The sequence below is a fragment of the Protopterus annectens genome, chromosome 5.part1 (genome assembly GCF_019279795.1).
Source record: "Protopterus annectens isolate FY-2018-M chromosome 5.part1, PAN1.0, whole genome shotgun sequence".
NCBI lineage: Eukaryota > Metazoa > Chordata > Ceratodontiformes > Protopteridae > Protopterus > Protopterus annectens.
The window spans coordinates 748,649,083-748,666,134 of NC_056736.1; the positions used below are offsets into that span (position 1 = coordinate 748,649,083).

The 17,052-nt window shown below is 42.2% G+C and overlaps 1 protein-coding gene across 1 annotated transcript in view; it reads left to right on the forward strand.

The window, feature by feature from the left end:
• The first annotated feature begins 980 nt into the window (after window positions 1-980).
• LOC122803637 (phospholipase A2 inhibitor and Ly6/PLAUR domain-containing protein-like) overlaps window positions 981-17,052 on the forward strand; it is a 210,806-nt gene continuing 194,734 nt past the window's right edge. The window contains exon 1 of the mRNA XM_044073383.1: window positions 981-1,076. Coding sequence (XP_043929318.1) covers window positions 1,028-1,076 — 49 coding nt within the window. The 5' untranslated portion in view covers window positions 981-1,027. The remainder of the gene's footprint in view (window positions 1,077-17,052) is intronic.

The window sequence follows — 17,052 nt, forward strand, 5'->3', positions numbered from 1 at the left end:
AGAGCTTAGCCTCCAGTTTGGCTATATGGCTGAATCTCTCACATGTGTTGGAATTTGTTGGGAGGAGGAGAGGGTTGTCTGTGTACATGAGGCAGTTGTAACATTGCCTCAAGATTCCCAGATTCACCAGCTGGACCAGAGAGGAGATTGACAACTGACCTTTGGACATGCTAGAATAGTATTGGGAATTCCTTTATAATTGAAAACAAGGGCCAATGGGGAACAAGGTACTCAAGGGGAGTTTGTGAGGGTGTAGTGCTTTTAATTTTTTAGTGCTGACTTATATAATTGCTTTAGTGAGCAAGTGCCAGGTAACTTAAGTGCAATGTGTTACAGGTAACTTAAATGTTAAAATGACAAACAGTAACTTTCTTTCAAGTGAAACAAGGAAATAAGTACAGTAAGCAATGCAGATATCACTAGGGATCCACAGAAGCACTGAAAAAACACATTTTAGGTGGAATTAGCATTCCAGGGAAATAACAAGCAAAAAAACAACAAGCATACAAACAAAGCTAGATTCAGCAGGCGTGGATCTAGTCTATGCTACAGCAAACAAGGTGTACCAATTTCAGTAAGATACAGTTCAAATATTCAGGCACTATAAACCTTTAACCAGAAATTCCCAGCTCAGAAGGGCAGAGTCCAGCCTCTCCTCCCACAAGAGTGCAGACCATGACCCTTCTTAATGTAAAATAACTGGCCTGAAGCCCAAGTGCTTAAACCAGAACTAATACACTTTTAGAATAACAGACACTGAGCTCTCAATCAGCAGTTCCCAACTTAGAAGGATGTAAGCTACCTGTCCTGCCACCACAGTGCAGGCCACAAACCTTCCTAATGTAAAACAACTGGTCTGAAGCCCAAGTGCTTAATCCAAAAGACTTAGAATGACAGCTAAACTTTAATCAAGTTACTACCAAGCAGTAATAAATACAATTGAATACTTTAAAGAATAGCTGCCTTCCCAACAGATAGTTACCTACACTTAGTTACTAACATACAAACGTTATCTGCTCCAGTTAAAATGTACATTTTCTTACCTGCCTGCATTTTTTGTGCCTCCTTAGCCACTGGTAAGTCAGTTATTTTGTTCATGCAATTTAAAATATTACAGCTAAGTCACTTTTTTCTTATAAATTGCATATATATGTGCATATGTGTATTACATTTTATCTTCCTGGATAACCTTAAAATAAGTATTTATTCATTAAATGTTAGTTTCCCTGAAAGCCCTGCTGGAAAAATGATTTCACTATGTCTAAAGATTTCACATGGCTTAATAAGTAAGGAAATATTTTTAAAATTATTATTATTTTATAACAAACACAAATAATTCAGTATTGACTTAAGACTCATTTGAAATGAACTTAGATGAATATTGTGCATGCTATGACAGCTTTGACTTACTGGTAATTTACTTTTACTGTGCTGGGGACATGAACGGCATGTGTGATGAATCTTGGTAGTGACAATAAGGAACAAATGGCATGATTAGTAGTACATGACAATGGTAGAGGATACGACAAGGGTGCTTTTTTGGTGACAAAAGTCATCGAATGAGCTGTAGTTAATGTGTTACACTTCATCATGGATATACTGAGATTTCTATTGGGTAATCATATTGGTTTGTGTAAGGTAACTGTTACTGTGAGTGGCAGGAATAACTGGCCAGTGTTTTGTACTTTAAGAGGTGATTACATCCAAATATTACCGTAACACTTTCTCACTGTGGCCCTTCTTCATAGGATCATAGAATCTTAGGAGATTACTAGGCTATCTACCCGGAGGTCATTTCAAGACTAGCTGTTTCATCCCAATGTAATAATATAGAAATGCTAGTCAATACCCATGACTGCATTTAGTGATGACTGCCCATATTCAGGAGAGTTGTGGGGTCTATGGTACTACATCCACTCATCCAGGTTCCTCTTGAACAGTTTCATAGAGGTGCTCTGTTTCACATGAATTGGTAGCCTGTTCCAAAGATGCGGCAGTCACTGGGAGATAAATCTGTCCCTCCAGCATGTCGTATTTAAGTCACAGGCCATATTTAGGTCCCTGGAATGGGTAGCCCTAGTCCCATTTGATTTACGGATATGCAGCAAGTTCATTAGGTTTGGGTCTTGGATTGCTCTGTAGGCCAGATATAAGTTTCCCCTACGAAGTCTATATGATACAGAGTAAAGTGACAGGGATTTTAGTCTGTCTGTGTAAGCCCCTTGATCTTCTTTGTTAGAAACCTCTGAGGTCTCTCTAACTGCTACAGGTGCTTAGTACGGTACATGCCAAACAGGGTGTTATACTCAATTATGGGCTGGATAATTGCCAAGTCTAGGGGGTTATAACTTCTTTTGTTCTTGAGGCGATGCCTTTACCAATCAAGTGTGCTACATAGAAAGCTTTCCTTACTAGTGTAGACACATAATGGTTGAATTTAAGGTTGCAGTCAACTTGTGATCCCAGGTCCCTTATCACTTCATGGGTACTTAGGGAATTGTTGTTGATTTGATAGTATGAGGGGACATTGTTTGTGCCTAAGGGAATGATGATGCATTTCTTTGCATTCAGTTTGAGACCATGACTACTACAACAGTCATTGGTCTGTATGAGACCCTCCTGAAGTAGACTGACATAATTTGGGGATTCAATAACTGCACCCAGTTTGCAGTCATCTGCAAAATTGATCAGCCACAACTCCTTAGTTTTGACCTGAACTTCTGAGAAGTATATACTAAACAGAAGTGGCCCAGCACTGACCCCAGTGGCACCCCACTGGTAACAGGTCTGCTGGTTGATGTGAAGTCTCCCATTTTGATAGTATGTGTCCGTTTTGTGAGCTAGTTGGCAACCCATCTTACAAAGAAGGGGTTTACATTCATTTTGCTAACTCTATCAATAATGCCTGAATGTGGGATTGTGTTGAAAGCTTTTTTCAGGTCAAGGCATGCTGTGTGCACAGATTTGTCCTTGTCAATGGCCTTGGTCACATTTTCAAAGAAATTCACCAGATTTAACAGGCAGGATCTGCCCTTTATGAAATCGAATTGGGTAGGATCCAGGGTTTGGAAGTCACCTATGTCTTTATTTAGGAGGTCCATAATGATTCATTCCATGACTTTACAGATGACACTGGTCAGTCTTATGGGTCTATAATTCCCCGGGTCTGTTGCTAGGCCACCTTTGTGGAGGGGAATAACTGTAGCTGTCCTCCATTCCGCAGGACCAAACCCTGTGGTTAGGCTGTGATTGAAAAGGTACTTAGTGGCGATGCTGCTTCATGTTTTAGCCTGTTTAGGCATCAGCCTGGGATGTCATCTGGTCCCACTGAGGCTGTTTTTTGCCTTGGACAAGGCTTTGAGGACCTGCTCTTCAAATATGTGGGGTGGGGGGGTTGGGGGAAGGTTTGTTGTAAGTTAGGAGGGGATAAGGGAATTACGTTTTCATCAAACCTGTCGACTAGGAGTTTTGCTATCTCTGTGGGGTCAGTGTGTGTGATACTGTTGGCCACTGGTTCTGCAGATGCTTGTGGTACCCTTTAGCTTACATGCATAGTTGTAAAAGCCTTATGGTTATGCTTGGCTGTGCTTGCTAAATTTCTCTCAAAGGAGCCCTTGGAAGATTTGACAAGTTGTCTTATTTGCCTGTTGAGGCTGAGAAGGGTGTTCTTCCATTGTTGGGGCCTTGCTTTGTTTTCTTGGACAGCAACATTTTGTGTTTATTGTAAAGTTTGTTGATGCTGGATGCCCACCATGGTGACTTGTTTTTACTTGGGGGTCCGGCTTTGATTCTTTCTGGTACGGCCAAGTTAATACACTTATGCATGTGACTGCACAGGGTTTAGTGTAAACCTTGACCTAGTTAACATTTCCATCTTGGGGTGGGGGTTGGAATGCATTTATACCTTCATCTAGGCGGGTATAGTTTGCCTTGGTGAAATTCTTTAGTCTGATTTCACCCTTTGTGAGTTCTGGTGTTAGTGCCAGTTCAAAGGTGACTGATGTGTGGTCAGTTTTAACTAATGAGGGTTCGACAGTTGTGGCAGTGCATCTGTTTTACATGTTGGTGAGGACCAAATCCAAAATGTTTGTTCCCCTTGTCAGGGTATGGACAAATTGTTCCAGGGCATTTGAATTAACAAAGTCAAGGAACTTTTGCACTAGCGATTTAGGGCTAGCGTAGGTTTCTCAGTTGATGGTGGGATAATTGAAATCTCCCATAACCAATGTATTTGGTAAAATTTGGATTGTCTCCAGTTTGGTCAAGTGGGTTTCATGGGCATTGTGACCCATGGAAGGGGATTTATAACTGGCTATGAGTTGAATGGAGGTCTTACCTACTGTAACCTGGGCATGGAGTAACTCCATGGTGTTGTCCAGTTCATTTTGCTAGTTTGTTTGTTTACACTTATCAAGGGTATCAGAACTTGTCAGAGATTTGGGATGCATGGCTAGGCTTAAAATGGCCATTGTGGCCATTATCCTAGTAAACACCTATGAGCCTAAGAACCTATCTACCTATATTTCCTTTTTACATGTAGTACTGATGGAGAATAAGAGATTAAAGCACAGAAAGGATAACTTCAGCCATGAGGAAAACCATGTCTTCATGGCAGTACTTAGACTATCTGAGAAACTTCATAACTTCATTTCATTAATGGGGGCTGAGACAAGCTGAGATGAACAGGGTCTGGAGTCACGTAGTTGTTGAAATCAGTGCAGTTGGAGACAGAAAACAAGCACTGGCAAGAAAAAGGCAATTGATATGGTAGCATGTGCTAGAAGCTAGGCAAGCAGAATGCAATATCCAATTCCACTACAGAAGTGCGCCTCCGAATCTTATTCCTTTAAAACCAGATGATTAATACCTTCTGTCCATACATTGGTATGACTATGGCACAGAAGATGGTGCAACAGGAATAATTAGAGGTGGTGTGGACATGTGAACAATGCCCATCTTACCGAGGTCTTTAACAGCAACACTAATCTGCTCATGAAGGTCAGTTTAGAATCAGTAACACAAAGATATACAGAGAGCATTGAATGCTAACAAGAAATAATGTAATTAAACACATTACAATTCATTATTATTAGACAAGTCCTGTACATTAGCAAAAAATGGAAATGAAGTCTGTGCATGATACGTGTCCCCCACACCCCGTTATAAGCATACTTTACTGTATGATACATGTCCCCCACACCCCGTTATAAGCATACTTTACTGTATGATATGTGTCCCACACACCCCGTAATAAGCATACTTTACTGTATGATACGTGTCCCCGCACCCCGTTAAAAGCATACTTTACTATATGATACGTGTCCCCACACCCCGTTATAAGCATACTTTACTGTATGATATGTGTCCCCACACCCCGTTATAAGCATACTTTACTGTATGATATGTGTCCCCCACACCCCGTTTTAAGCAGACTTTACTGCATGATACGTGTCCCCCACACCCCGTTATAAGCATACTTTACTGTACGATACGTGTCCCCACACCCCATTATAAGCATACATTACTGTATGATACGTGTCCCCCACACCCCATTATAAGCATACTTTACTGTATGATAATGTCCCCCGACACCCCATTATAAGCATACCTTACTGTATGATACATATCCCCACACCCCGTTATAAGCATACTTTACTGTATGATACGTGTCCCCCACACCCCATTATAAGCATACTTTACTGTATGATACATGTCCCCCACACCCAGTTATAAGCATACTTTACTGTATAATACGTGTCCCCCACACCCCATTATAAGCAGACTTTACTGTATGATATGTGTCCCCCACACCCCATTATAAGCATACTTTACTGTATGATATGTGTCGCCCACACCCCGTTATAAGCATACTTTACTGTATGATACGTGTCCCCCTCACCCCATTATAAGCATACTTTACTGTATGATACGTGTCCCCCACACCCCATTATAAGCAGACTTTACTGTATATGTGTCCCCCACACCCCATTATAAGCATACTTTACTGTATGATACATGTCCCTCACACCCCATTATACGCAGACTTTACTGTATGATACATGTCCAACACACCCCGTTATAAGCAGACTTTACTGTATGATACGTGTCCCACACACCCCGTTATAAGCTTACTTTACTGTATGATATGTGTCCCCCACACCCCATTATAAGCATACTTTACTGTATGATACATGTCCCCAACACCCCGTTATAAGCATACTTTACTGTATGATACATGTCCCCACACCCCGTTATAAGCAAACTTTACTGTATGATAGGTGTCCCCCACACCCCATTATAAGCATACTTTACAGTATGATACATGTCCCCCACACCCCGTTATAAGCATACTTTACTGTATGATACATGTCCCCCACACCCCATTATAAGCAGACTTTACTGTATGATACGTGTCCCCACACCCCATTATAAGCAGCCTTTGATGTATATGTGTCCCCCACACCCCATTATAAGCATACTTCACTGTATGATACATGTCCTCCACACCCCATTATAAGCATACTTTACTGTATGATACATGTCCCTCATACCCCATTATAAGCATACTTTACTGTATGATACATGTCCCCTACACCCCATTATAAGCATAATTTACTGTATGATACGTGTCCCCCACACCCCGTTATAAGCATGCTTTACTGTATGATACGTGTCCCACACCCCATTATAAGCATACTTTACTGTATGATACGTGTCCCCACACCCCATTATAAGCATACTTTACTGTATGATACATGTCCCCCACACCCCGTTATAAGCAGACTTTACTGTACGATATGTGTCCCCACATCCCGTTATAAGCATACTTTACTATATGATACGTGTCCCCCACACCACATTATAAGCATACTTTACTGTATGATACGTATCCCCCACACCCCATTATAAGCATACTTTACTGTAGGATACGTGTCCCCCACACCCCATTATAAGCAGACATTACTGTATGATACATGTCCCCAAGACCCCATTATAAGCAGACTTTACTGTATGATACGTCCCCCACACCCCATTATAAGTAGACTTTACTGTATGATACATGTCCCCCACACCCCATTATAAGCAGACTTTACTGTATGATATGTGTCCCCCACACCCCATTATAAGCATACTTTACTGTATGAAACATGTCCCCCACACCCCATTATAAACAGACTTTACTGTATGATACATGTCCCCCACACCCCATTAAAAGCAGACTTTCCTGTATGATACATGTCCCCACACCCTATTATAAGCAGACTTTACTGTATGATATGTGTCCCCCACACCCCATTATAAGCAGACTTTACTGTATGATACATGTCCCCCACACCCCATTATAAGCAGACTTTACTGTATGATACATGTCCCCCACACCCCATTATAAGCAGACTTTATAGGTTCATAGGTTCATAGGTTCATACTAGGCTATCTGCCCAAGGGCATTTACAAGCCTAGCCCATAGTTTTGTGGCTTACGCCACCTTTTTAGTGGGGAACTATACCCATTATTTTGCTGTGCCTCTGTTGAGCAGTGACACTGAGGTAATCCCTGGGGTATATCTGCGATCTCCCATCCATTGGTCAAGATTTCTCTTGAACAAGGCCAGCGAGGTGCTCTGCCTCACATATACCGGGATTTTATTCCACAGCATAGGGAGTCTTTGGTGATGAATCTATCCCTCACATCTCTTGTGGCTCTGACGGATCTAGATTTTTGAGGTGAAGCATATTCATCAAATCTGGGTTTGACATGGCCTTGTATGTTAGGCAAAGTCACCTCTGAGCGCGACTGAATAGAGCTGGAGTTCTTTCAGTCGGGCAGCATAGGACAGATGTTTGAGACCCTTTATCCTTTTGGTGAGGAACTTTTGTGGCCTCTCCAGCTGCTGCAAGTGTCGGGTCAGATACATTCCGAATGGGGCATTGTACTCAATCATTGGTCTGATGAGTGATGAGTATAGGGAGACTATGACCTCCCTTGATCTAGATGAGAATCCCTTCATGATAAGGTGGGCAGTGTATGATACTTTACTGTATGATACTTGTCCCCACACCCCATTATAAGCAGACTTTACTGTATGATATGTGTCCCCCACACCCCATTATAAGCAGACCTTACTGTATGATACATGTCCCCCACACCCCATTATAAGCAGACTTTACTGTATGATACGTGTCCCCCACACCCCATTATAAGCAGACTATACTGTATGAAACATGTCCCCCACACCCCATTATAAGCATACTTTACTGTATGATAGGTGTCCCCCACACCCCATTATAAGCAGACTTTACTGTATGATACATGTCCCTCACACCCCATTATAAGCAGACTTTACTGTTTGATACATGTCCCCCACACCCCATTATAAGCATACTTTACTGTATGAAACGTGTCCCCAACACCCCATTATAAGCATACTTTACTGTATGATACGTGTCCCCCACACCCCATTATAAGCATACATTACTGTATGATACATGTCCCCCACACCCCATTATAAGCATACTTTACTGTATGATACGTGTCCCCCACACCCCATTATAAGCAGACTTTACTGTATGATACATGTCCCTCACACCCAATTATAAGCAGACTTTACTGTATGATACATGTCCCCCACACCCCATTATAAGCATACTTTACTGTATGATACGTGTCCCCCACACCCCATTATAAGCATACTTTACTGTATAACACGTGTCCCCCACACCCCATTATAAGCATACTTTACTGTATGATACATGTCCCCCACACACCATTATAAGCAGACTTTACTGTATGATACATGCCTCCCACACCCCATTATAAGAAGAGTTTACTGTATGATACGTGTCCCCACACCCCATTATAAGCAGACTTTACTGTATGATATGTGTCCCCCACAGCCCATTATAAGCAGACTTTACTGTATGATACATGTCCCCCACACTCCATTATAAGCAGACTTTACTGTATGATACATGTCCCACACACCCCATTATAAGCAGACTTTACTGTATGATACATGTCCCCCACACCCCATTATAAGCAGACTTTACTGTATGATACATGTCCTCCACACCCCATTATAAGCAGACTTTACTGTATGATACATGTCCCCCACACCCCATTACAAGCAGACTTTACTGTATGATACATGTCCCCCACACCCCATTATAAGCATACATTACTGTATGATACGTGTCCCCCACACCCCATTATAAGCAGACTTTACTGTATGATACATGTCCCCCACACCCCATTATAAGCAGACTTTACTGTATGATACAAGTCCCCCACACCCCATTATAAGCATACTTTACTGTATGATACGTGTCCCCCACACCCCATTATAAGCATACTTTACTGTATGATACGTGTCCCCCACACCCCATTATAAGCATACTTTACTGTATGATATATGTCCCCCACACCCCATTATAAGCATACTTTACTGTATGATACGTCTCCCCCACACCCCGTTATAAGCATACTTTACTGTATGATACGTGTCCCCCACACCCCATTATAAGCATACTTTACTGTATGATACGTGTCCCCCACACCCCATTATAAGCATACTTTACTGTATGATACGTGTCCCCCACACCCCATTATAAGCATACTTTACTGTATGATACGTGTCCCCCACACCCCGTTATAAGCATACTTTACTGTATGATACATGTCTCCCACACCCCGTTATAAGCATACTTTACTGTATGATACGTGTCCCCCACACCCCATTATAAGCATACTCTACTGTATGATACTTGTCCCCCACACCCCGTTATAAGCAGACTTTACTGTACGACACGTGTCCCCCACACCCCATTATAAGCAGACTTTACTGTATGATACATGTCCGCCACAACCCATTATAAGCAGAATTTACGGTATGATACATGTCCCCCACACCCCATTATAAGCATACTTTACTGTATGATACATGTCCCCCACACCCCATTATAAGCATACTTTACTGTATGATATGTGTCCCCCACACCCCATTATAAGCATACTTTACTGTATGATACATGTCCCCCACACCCCATTATAAGCAGACTTTACTGTATGATACTTGTCCCCCACACCCCATTATAAGCAGACTTTACTGTATGATACGTGTCCCCCACACCCCATTATAAGCATACTTTACTGTATGATACGTGTCCCCCACACCCCATTATAAGAACACTTTACTGTATGATACATGTCCCCCACACCCCATTATAAGCAGACTTTACTGTATGATACGTGTCCCCCACACCCCATTATAAGCATACTTTACTGTATGATACGTGTCCCCCACACCCCATTATAAGCATACTTTACTGTATGATACGTGTCCCCCACACCCCATTATAAGCATACTTTACTGTATGATACATGTCCCCCACACCCCATTATAAGCATACTTTACTGTATGATACGTGTCCCCCACACCCCATTATAAGCATACTTTACTGTATGATACGTGTCCCACACACCCCATTATAAACATACTTTACTGTTTGATACATGTCCCCCACACCCCATTATAAGCATACTTTACTGTATGATACGTGTCCCCTACACCCCATTATAAGCACACTTTACTGTATGATACATGTCCCCCACACCCCATTATAAGCATACTTTACTGTATGATATGTGTCCCCCACACCCCATTATAAGCATACTTTGTATGATACATGTCCCCCACACCCCATTATAAGCATACTTTACTGTATGATACATGTCCCCCACACCCCATTATAAGCATACTTTACTGTATGATACATGTCCCCCACACCCCATTATAAGCATACTTTACTGTATGATACGTGTCCCCACACCCCATTATAAGCATACTTTACTGTGATACATGACCCCCACACCCCGTTATAAGCAGACTTTACTGTATGATATGTGTCCCCATACCATGTTAAGAGCATACTTTACTGTATGATACGTGTCCCCCACACCCCATTATAAGCATACTTTACTGTATGATACGTGTCCCCCACGCCCCATTATATGCAGACTTTACTGTATGATACATGTCCCCCACACCCCATTATAAGCAGACTTTACTGTATTCTACATGTCCCCCACACCCCATTATAAGCATACTTTACTGTATGATACGTGTCCCCCACACCCCATTATAAGCATACTTTACTGTATGATACATGTCCCCACACCCCATTATAAGCATACTTTACTGTATGATACGTGTCCCCCACACCCCATTATAAGCAGACTTTACTGTATGATACATGTCCCCCACACCCCATTATAAGCATACTTTACAGTATGATACGTGTCCCCCACACCCCATTATAAGCATACTTTACTGTATGATACGTGTCCCCCACACCCCATTATAAGCATACTTTACTGTATGATACGTGTCGCCCACACCCCATTATAACCATACTTTACTGTATGATACGTGTCCCCCACACCCCATTATAAGCATACTTTACTGTATATGTGTCCCCCACACCCCATTATAAGCATACTTTACTGTGTGATACGTGTCCGCCACACCCCATTATAAGCATACTTTACTGTATGATACGTGTCCCTCATACCCCATTATAAGCATACTTTACTGTATATGTGTCCCCACACCCCGTTATAAGCATACTTTACTGTATGATACATGTCCCCCACATCCCGTTATAAGCAGACTTTACTGTACGATACGTGTCCCCATACCCCGTTATAAGCATACTTTACTGTATGATACGAGTCCCCCACACCCCATTATAAGCATACTTTACTGTATGATACATGTCCCGCACACCCCGTTATAAGCATACTTTACTGTATGATACGTGTCCCCCACACCCCATTATAAGCATACTTTACTGTATGATACGTGTCCCCCACACCCCATTATAAGCATACTTTAATGTATGATACGTGTCCACCACACCCCATTATAAGCATACTTTACTGTGTGATACGTGTCCGCCACACCCCATTATAAGCATACTTTACTGTATGATACATGTCCCCCACACCCCATTATAAGCATACTTTACTGTATGATACATGTCTCCCACACCCCATTATAAGCATACTTTACTGTATGATACATGTCCCCCACACCCCTATATAAGCATACATTACTGTATGATACGTGTCCCCCACACCCCATTATAAGCAGACTTTACTGTATGATACATGTCCCCCACACCCCATTTTAAGCAGACTTTACTGTATGATACATGTCCCCCACACCCCATTATAACCATACTTTACTGTATGATACGTGTCCCCCACACCCCATTATAAGCATACTTTACTGTATGATATGTGTCCCCCACACCCGATTATAAGCATACTTTACTGTATGATACGTGTCCCCCACACCCCATTATAAGCATACTTTACTGTATGATACGTGTCCCCCACACCCCATTATAAGCATACTTTACTGTATGATACGTGTCCCCCACACCCCATTATAAGCATACCTTACTGTATGATACGTGTCCCCCACACCCCATTATAAGCATACATTACTGTATGATACGTGTCCCCCACACCCCATTATAAGCAGACTTTACTGTATGATACATGTCCCCCACACCCCATTATAAGCATACTTTACTGTATGATACGAGTCCCACACACCCCATTATAAGCATACTTCACTGTATGATACGTCTCCCCCACACCCCATTATAAGCATACTTTACTGTATGATACATGTCCCCCACACCCCATTATAAGCATACTTTACTGTATGATACATGTCCCCCACCCCATTATAAGCATACCTTACTGCATGATACGAGTCCCCCACACCCCATTATAAGCATACTTTACTGTATGATACTTGTCCCCCACACCCCGTTATAAGCATACTTTACTGTATGATACATGTCCACCACACCCCATTATAAGCAGACTTTACTGTATGCTACATGTCCCCCACACCCCATTATAAGCATACTTTACTTTATGATACGTGTCCCCCACACCCCATTATAAGCATACTTTACGGTATGATACGTGTCCCCCACACCCCATTATAAGCATACTTTACTGTATGATACATGCCTCGCACACCCCATTATAAGCAGACTTTACTGCATGATACGTGTCCCCCACACCCCATTATAAGCGTACTTTACTGTATGATACGTGTCCCCCACACCCCATTATAAGAATACTTTACTGTATGATACGTGTCCCCTACACCCCATTATAAGCATAGATTACTGTATGATATGTGTCCCCCACTCCCCATTATAAGCAGACTTTACTGTATGATACATGTCCCCCACACCCCATTATAAGCATACTTTACTGTATGATACTTATCCCCCACACCCCATTATAAGCATACTTTACTGTATGATACGTGTCCCCCACACCCCATTATAAGCATACTTTACTGTATGATACATGTCCCCACACCCCATAATAAGCAGACTTTACTGTATAATACATGTCCCCCACACCCCATTATAAGCAGATTTTACTGTATGATACGTGTCCCCCACACCCCATTATAAGCATACTTTACTGCATGATACGTGTCCCCCACACCCCATTATAAGCCTACTTTACTGTATGATACGTGTCCCCCACACCCCATAATAAACATACTTTACTGTATGATACGTGTCCCCCACACCCCATTATAAGCATACTTTACTGTATGATACGTGTCCCCCTCACCCCATTATAAGCATACTTTACTGTTTGATACGTGTCCCCCACACCCCATTATAAGCATACTTTACTGTATGATACGTGTCCCTCACACCCCGTTATAAGAATACTTTACTGTATGATACGTGTCCCCCACACCCCATTATAAGCATACTTTACTGTATGATACGTGTCCCCCACACCCCATTATAAGCATACTTTACTGTATGATACATGTCCCCCACACCCCATTATAAGCACACTTTACTGTATCATACATGTCCCCCACACCCCATTATAAGCATACATTATTGTATGATACGTGTCCCCCACACCCCATTATAAGCATACTTTACTGTATGATACGTGTCCCCCACACCCCATTATAAGCATACTTTACTGTATGTTACGTGTCCCCCACACCCCATTATAAGCATACTTTACTGTATGATGCATGTCCCCCACACCCCATTATAAGCATACTTTACTGTATGATACGTGTCCCCCACACCCCATTATAAGCACACTTTACTGTATGATACATGTCCCCACACCCCATTATTAGCCGACTTTACTGTATGATACGTGTCCCCCACACCCCATTATAAGCATGCTTTACTGTATGATACATGTCCCCCACACCCCATTATAAGCATACTTTACTGTATGATGAGTGTCCCCCACACCCCATTATAAGCAAACTTTACTGTATGATACATGTCCCCCACACCCCATTATAAGCAGACTTTACTGTACAATACGTGTCCCCCACACCCCGTTATAAGCAGACTTTACTGTACGATACGTGTCCCCCACACCCCATTATAAGCATACTTTACTGTATGATACGTGTCCCCCACACCCCATTATAAACATACTTTACTGTATGATACGTGTCCCTCACACCCCGTTATAAGCATACTTTACTGTATGATACATGTCCCTTACACCCCGTTATAAGAATACTTTACTGTATGATACGTGTCCCTCACACCACGTTATAAGCATACTCTACTGTATAATACGTGTCCCTCACACCCCGTTATAAGCATACTTTACTGTATGATACGTGTCCCCACACCCCGTTATAAGCATACTTTACTGTATGATACGTGTCCCCACACCTCGTTATAAGCATACTTTACTGTATGATACGTGTCCCACACATCCCGTTATAAGCATACTTTACTGTATGATAAGTGTCCCCACACCCCATTATAAGTATACTTTAATGTATGATACGTGTCCCCACATCCCTTTCTAAGCATACTTTACTGTATGATACGTGTCCCCCACATCCCGTTATAAGCATACTTTACTGTATGATACGTGTCCCTCACACCCCGTTATAAGAATACTTTACTGTATGATTCGTGTCCCCCACACCCCATTATAAGCACACTTTACTGTATGATATGTGTCCCCCACACCCCATTATCAGCAGACTTTACTGTATGATACATGTTCCCCACACCCCATTATAAGCATACTTTACTGCGTGATACATGTCCCCCACACCCCATTAAAAGCAGACTGTACTGTTTGATACGTGTCCCCATACATCCCGTTATAAGCATACTTTACTGTATGATACATGTCCACCACACCCCGTTATAAGCAGACTTTACTGTATGATACGTGTCCCACACACCCATTTATAAGCAGACTTTACTGTATGAAACGTGTCCCCCACACCCCATTATAAGCACACTTTACTGTATGATACGTGTCCCCCACAACCCATTATAAGCATACTTTACTGTATGATACATGTCCCCCACACCCCAGTATAATAAGACATTACTGTATGATACATGTCCCCCAAACCCCATTATAAGCAGACTTTACTGTATGATACGTGTCCCCACACCCCATTATAAGCATACTTTACTGTATGATACACATGCCCCACACCCCATTATAAGCAGACTTTACTGTATGATACGTGTCCCCCACATCCTGTTATAAGCATACTTTACTGTATGATACGTGTCCTCCACACCCCGTTATAAGCAGACTTTACTGTATGATACGTCTCCCCCACACCCCATTATAAGCAGACTTTACTATATGATACGTGTCCCCCATACCCCGTTATAAGCATACTTTACTGTATGATACGTGTCCCCCACACCCCATTACAAGCAGACTTTACTGTATGATACATGTCCCCCACACCCCGTTATAAGCATACTTTACTGTATGATACGTGTCCCCCACACCCCATTGTAAGCATACGTTACTGTATGATACGTGTCCCCCACACCCCATTAAAAGCATACTTTACTGTATGATACATGTCCCCCACACCCTGTTATAAGCAAACTTTACTGCATGATACATGTCCCCCACACCCCATTATAAGCATACTTTACTGTAGATATGTGTCCCCCACACCCCATTATAAGCAGACGTTACTGTATGATACATGTCCCCCACACCCCATTATGATACATGTCCTCCACAACCCATTAAAAGCATACTTTACTCTATGATACGTGTCCCCCACACCCCATTATAAGCATACTTTACTGTATGATACATCTCCCCCACACCCCATTATAAGCATACTTTACTGTATGATACATGTCCCCCACACCCCAATATAAGCGTACTTTACTGTATGATACATGTCCCCACACCCCTTTATAAGCAGACTTTACTGTATGATACAAGTCCCCCACACCCCATTATAAGCATACTTTACTGTATGATACGTGTCCCCCACACCCCAATATAAGCATACTTTACTGTATGATACGTGTCACCCACACCCCATTATAAGCATACTTTACTGTATGATACATGTCCCACATACCCCATTATAAGCATACTTTACTGTATGATACGTGTCCCCTACACCCCATTATAAGAATACTTTACTGTATGATACGTGTCCCCCACACCCCATTATAAACATACTTTACTGTATGATACATGTCCCCCACACCCCATTATAAGCATACTTTACTGTATGATACGTGTCCCCCACACCCCATTATAAGCAGACTTTACAGTATGATACATGTCCCCCACACCCATTATAAGCATACTTTACTGTATGATACGTGTCCCCCACACCCCATTATAAGCATACTTTACTGTATGATACATGTCCCCAACACCCCATTATAAGCATACTTTACTGTATGATACATGTCCCCCACACCCCATTATAAGCATACTTTACTGTATGATACGTGTCCCCACACCCCGTTATAAGCATACTTTACTGTATGATACATGTCCCCCACACCCCGTTAGAAGCAGACTTTACTGTACGATATGTGTCCCCACACCACGTTAAGAGCATACTTTACTGTATGATACGTGTCCCCCACACCCCGTTGTAAGCATACTTTACTGTATGATACAAGTCCCCCACACGCCATTATAAGCAGACTTTAC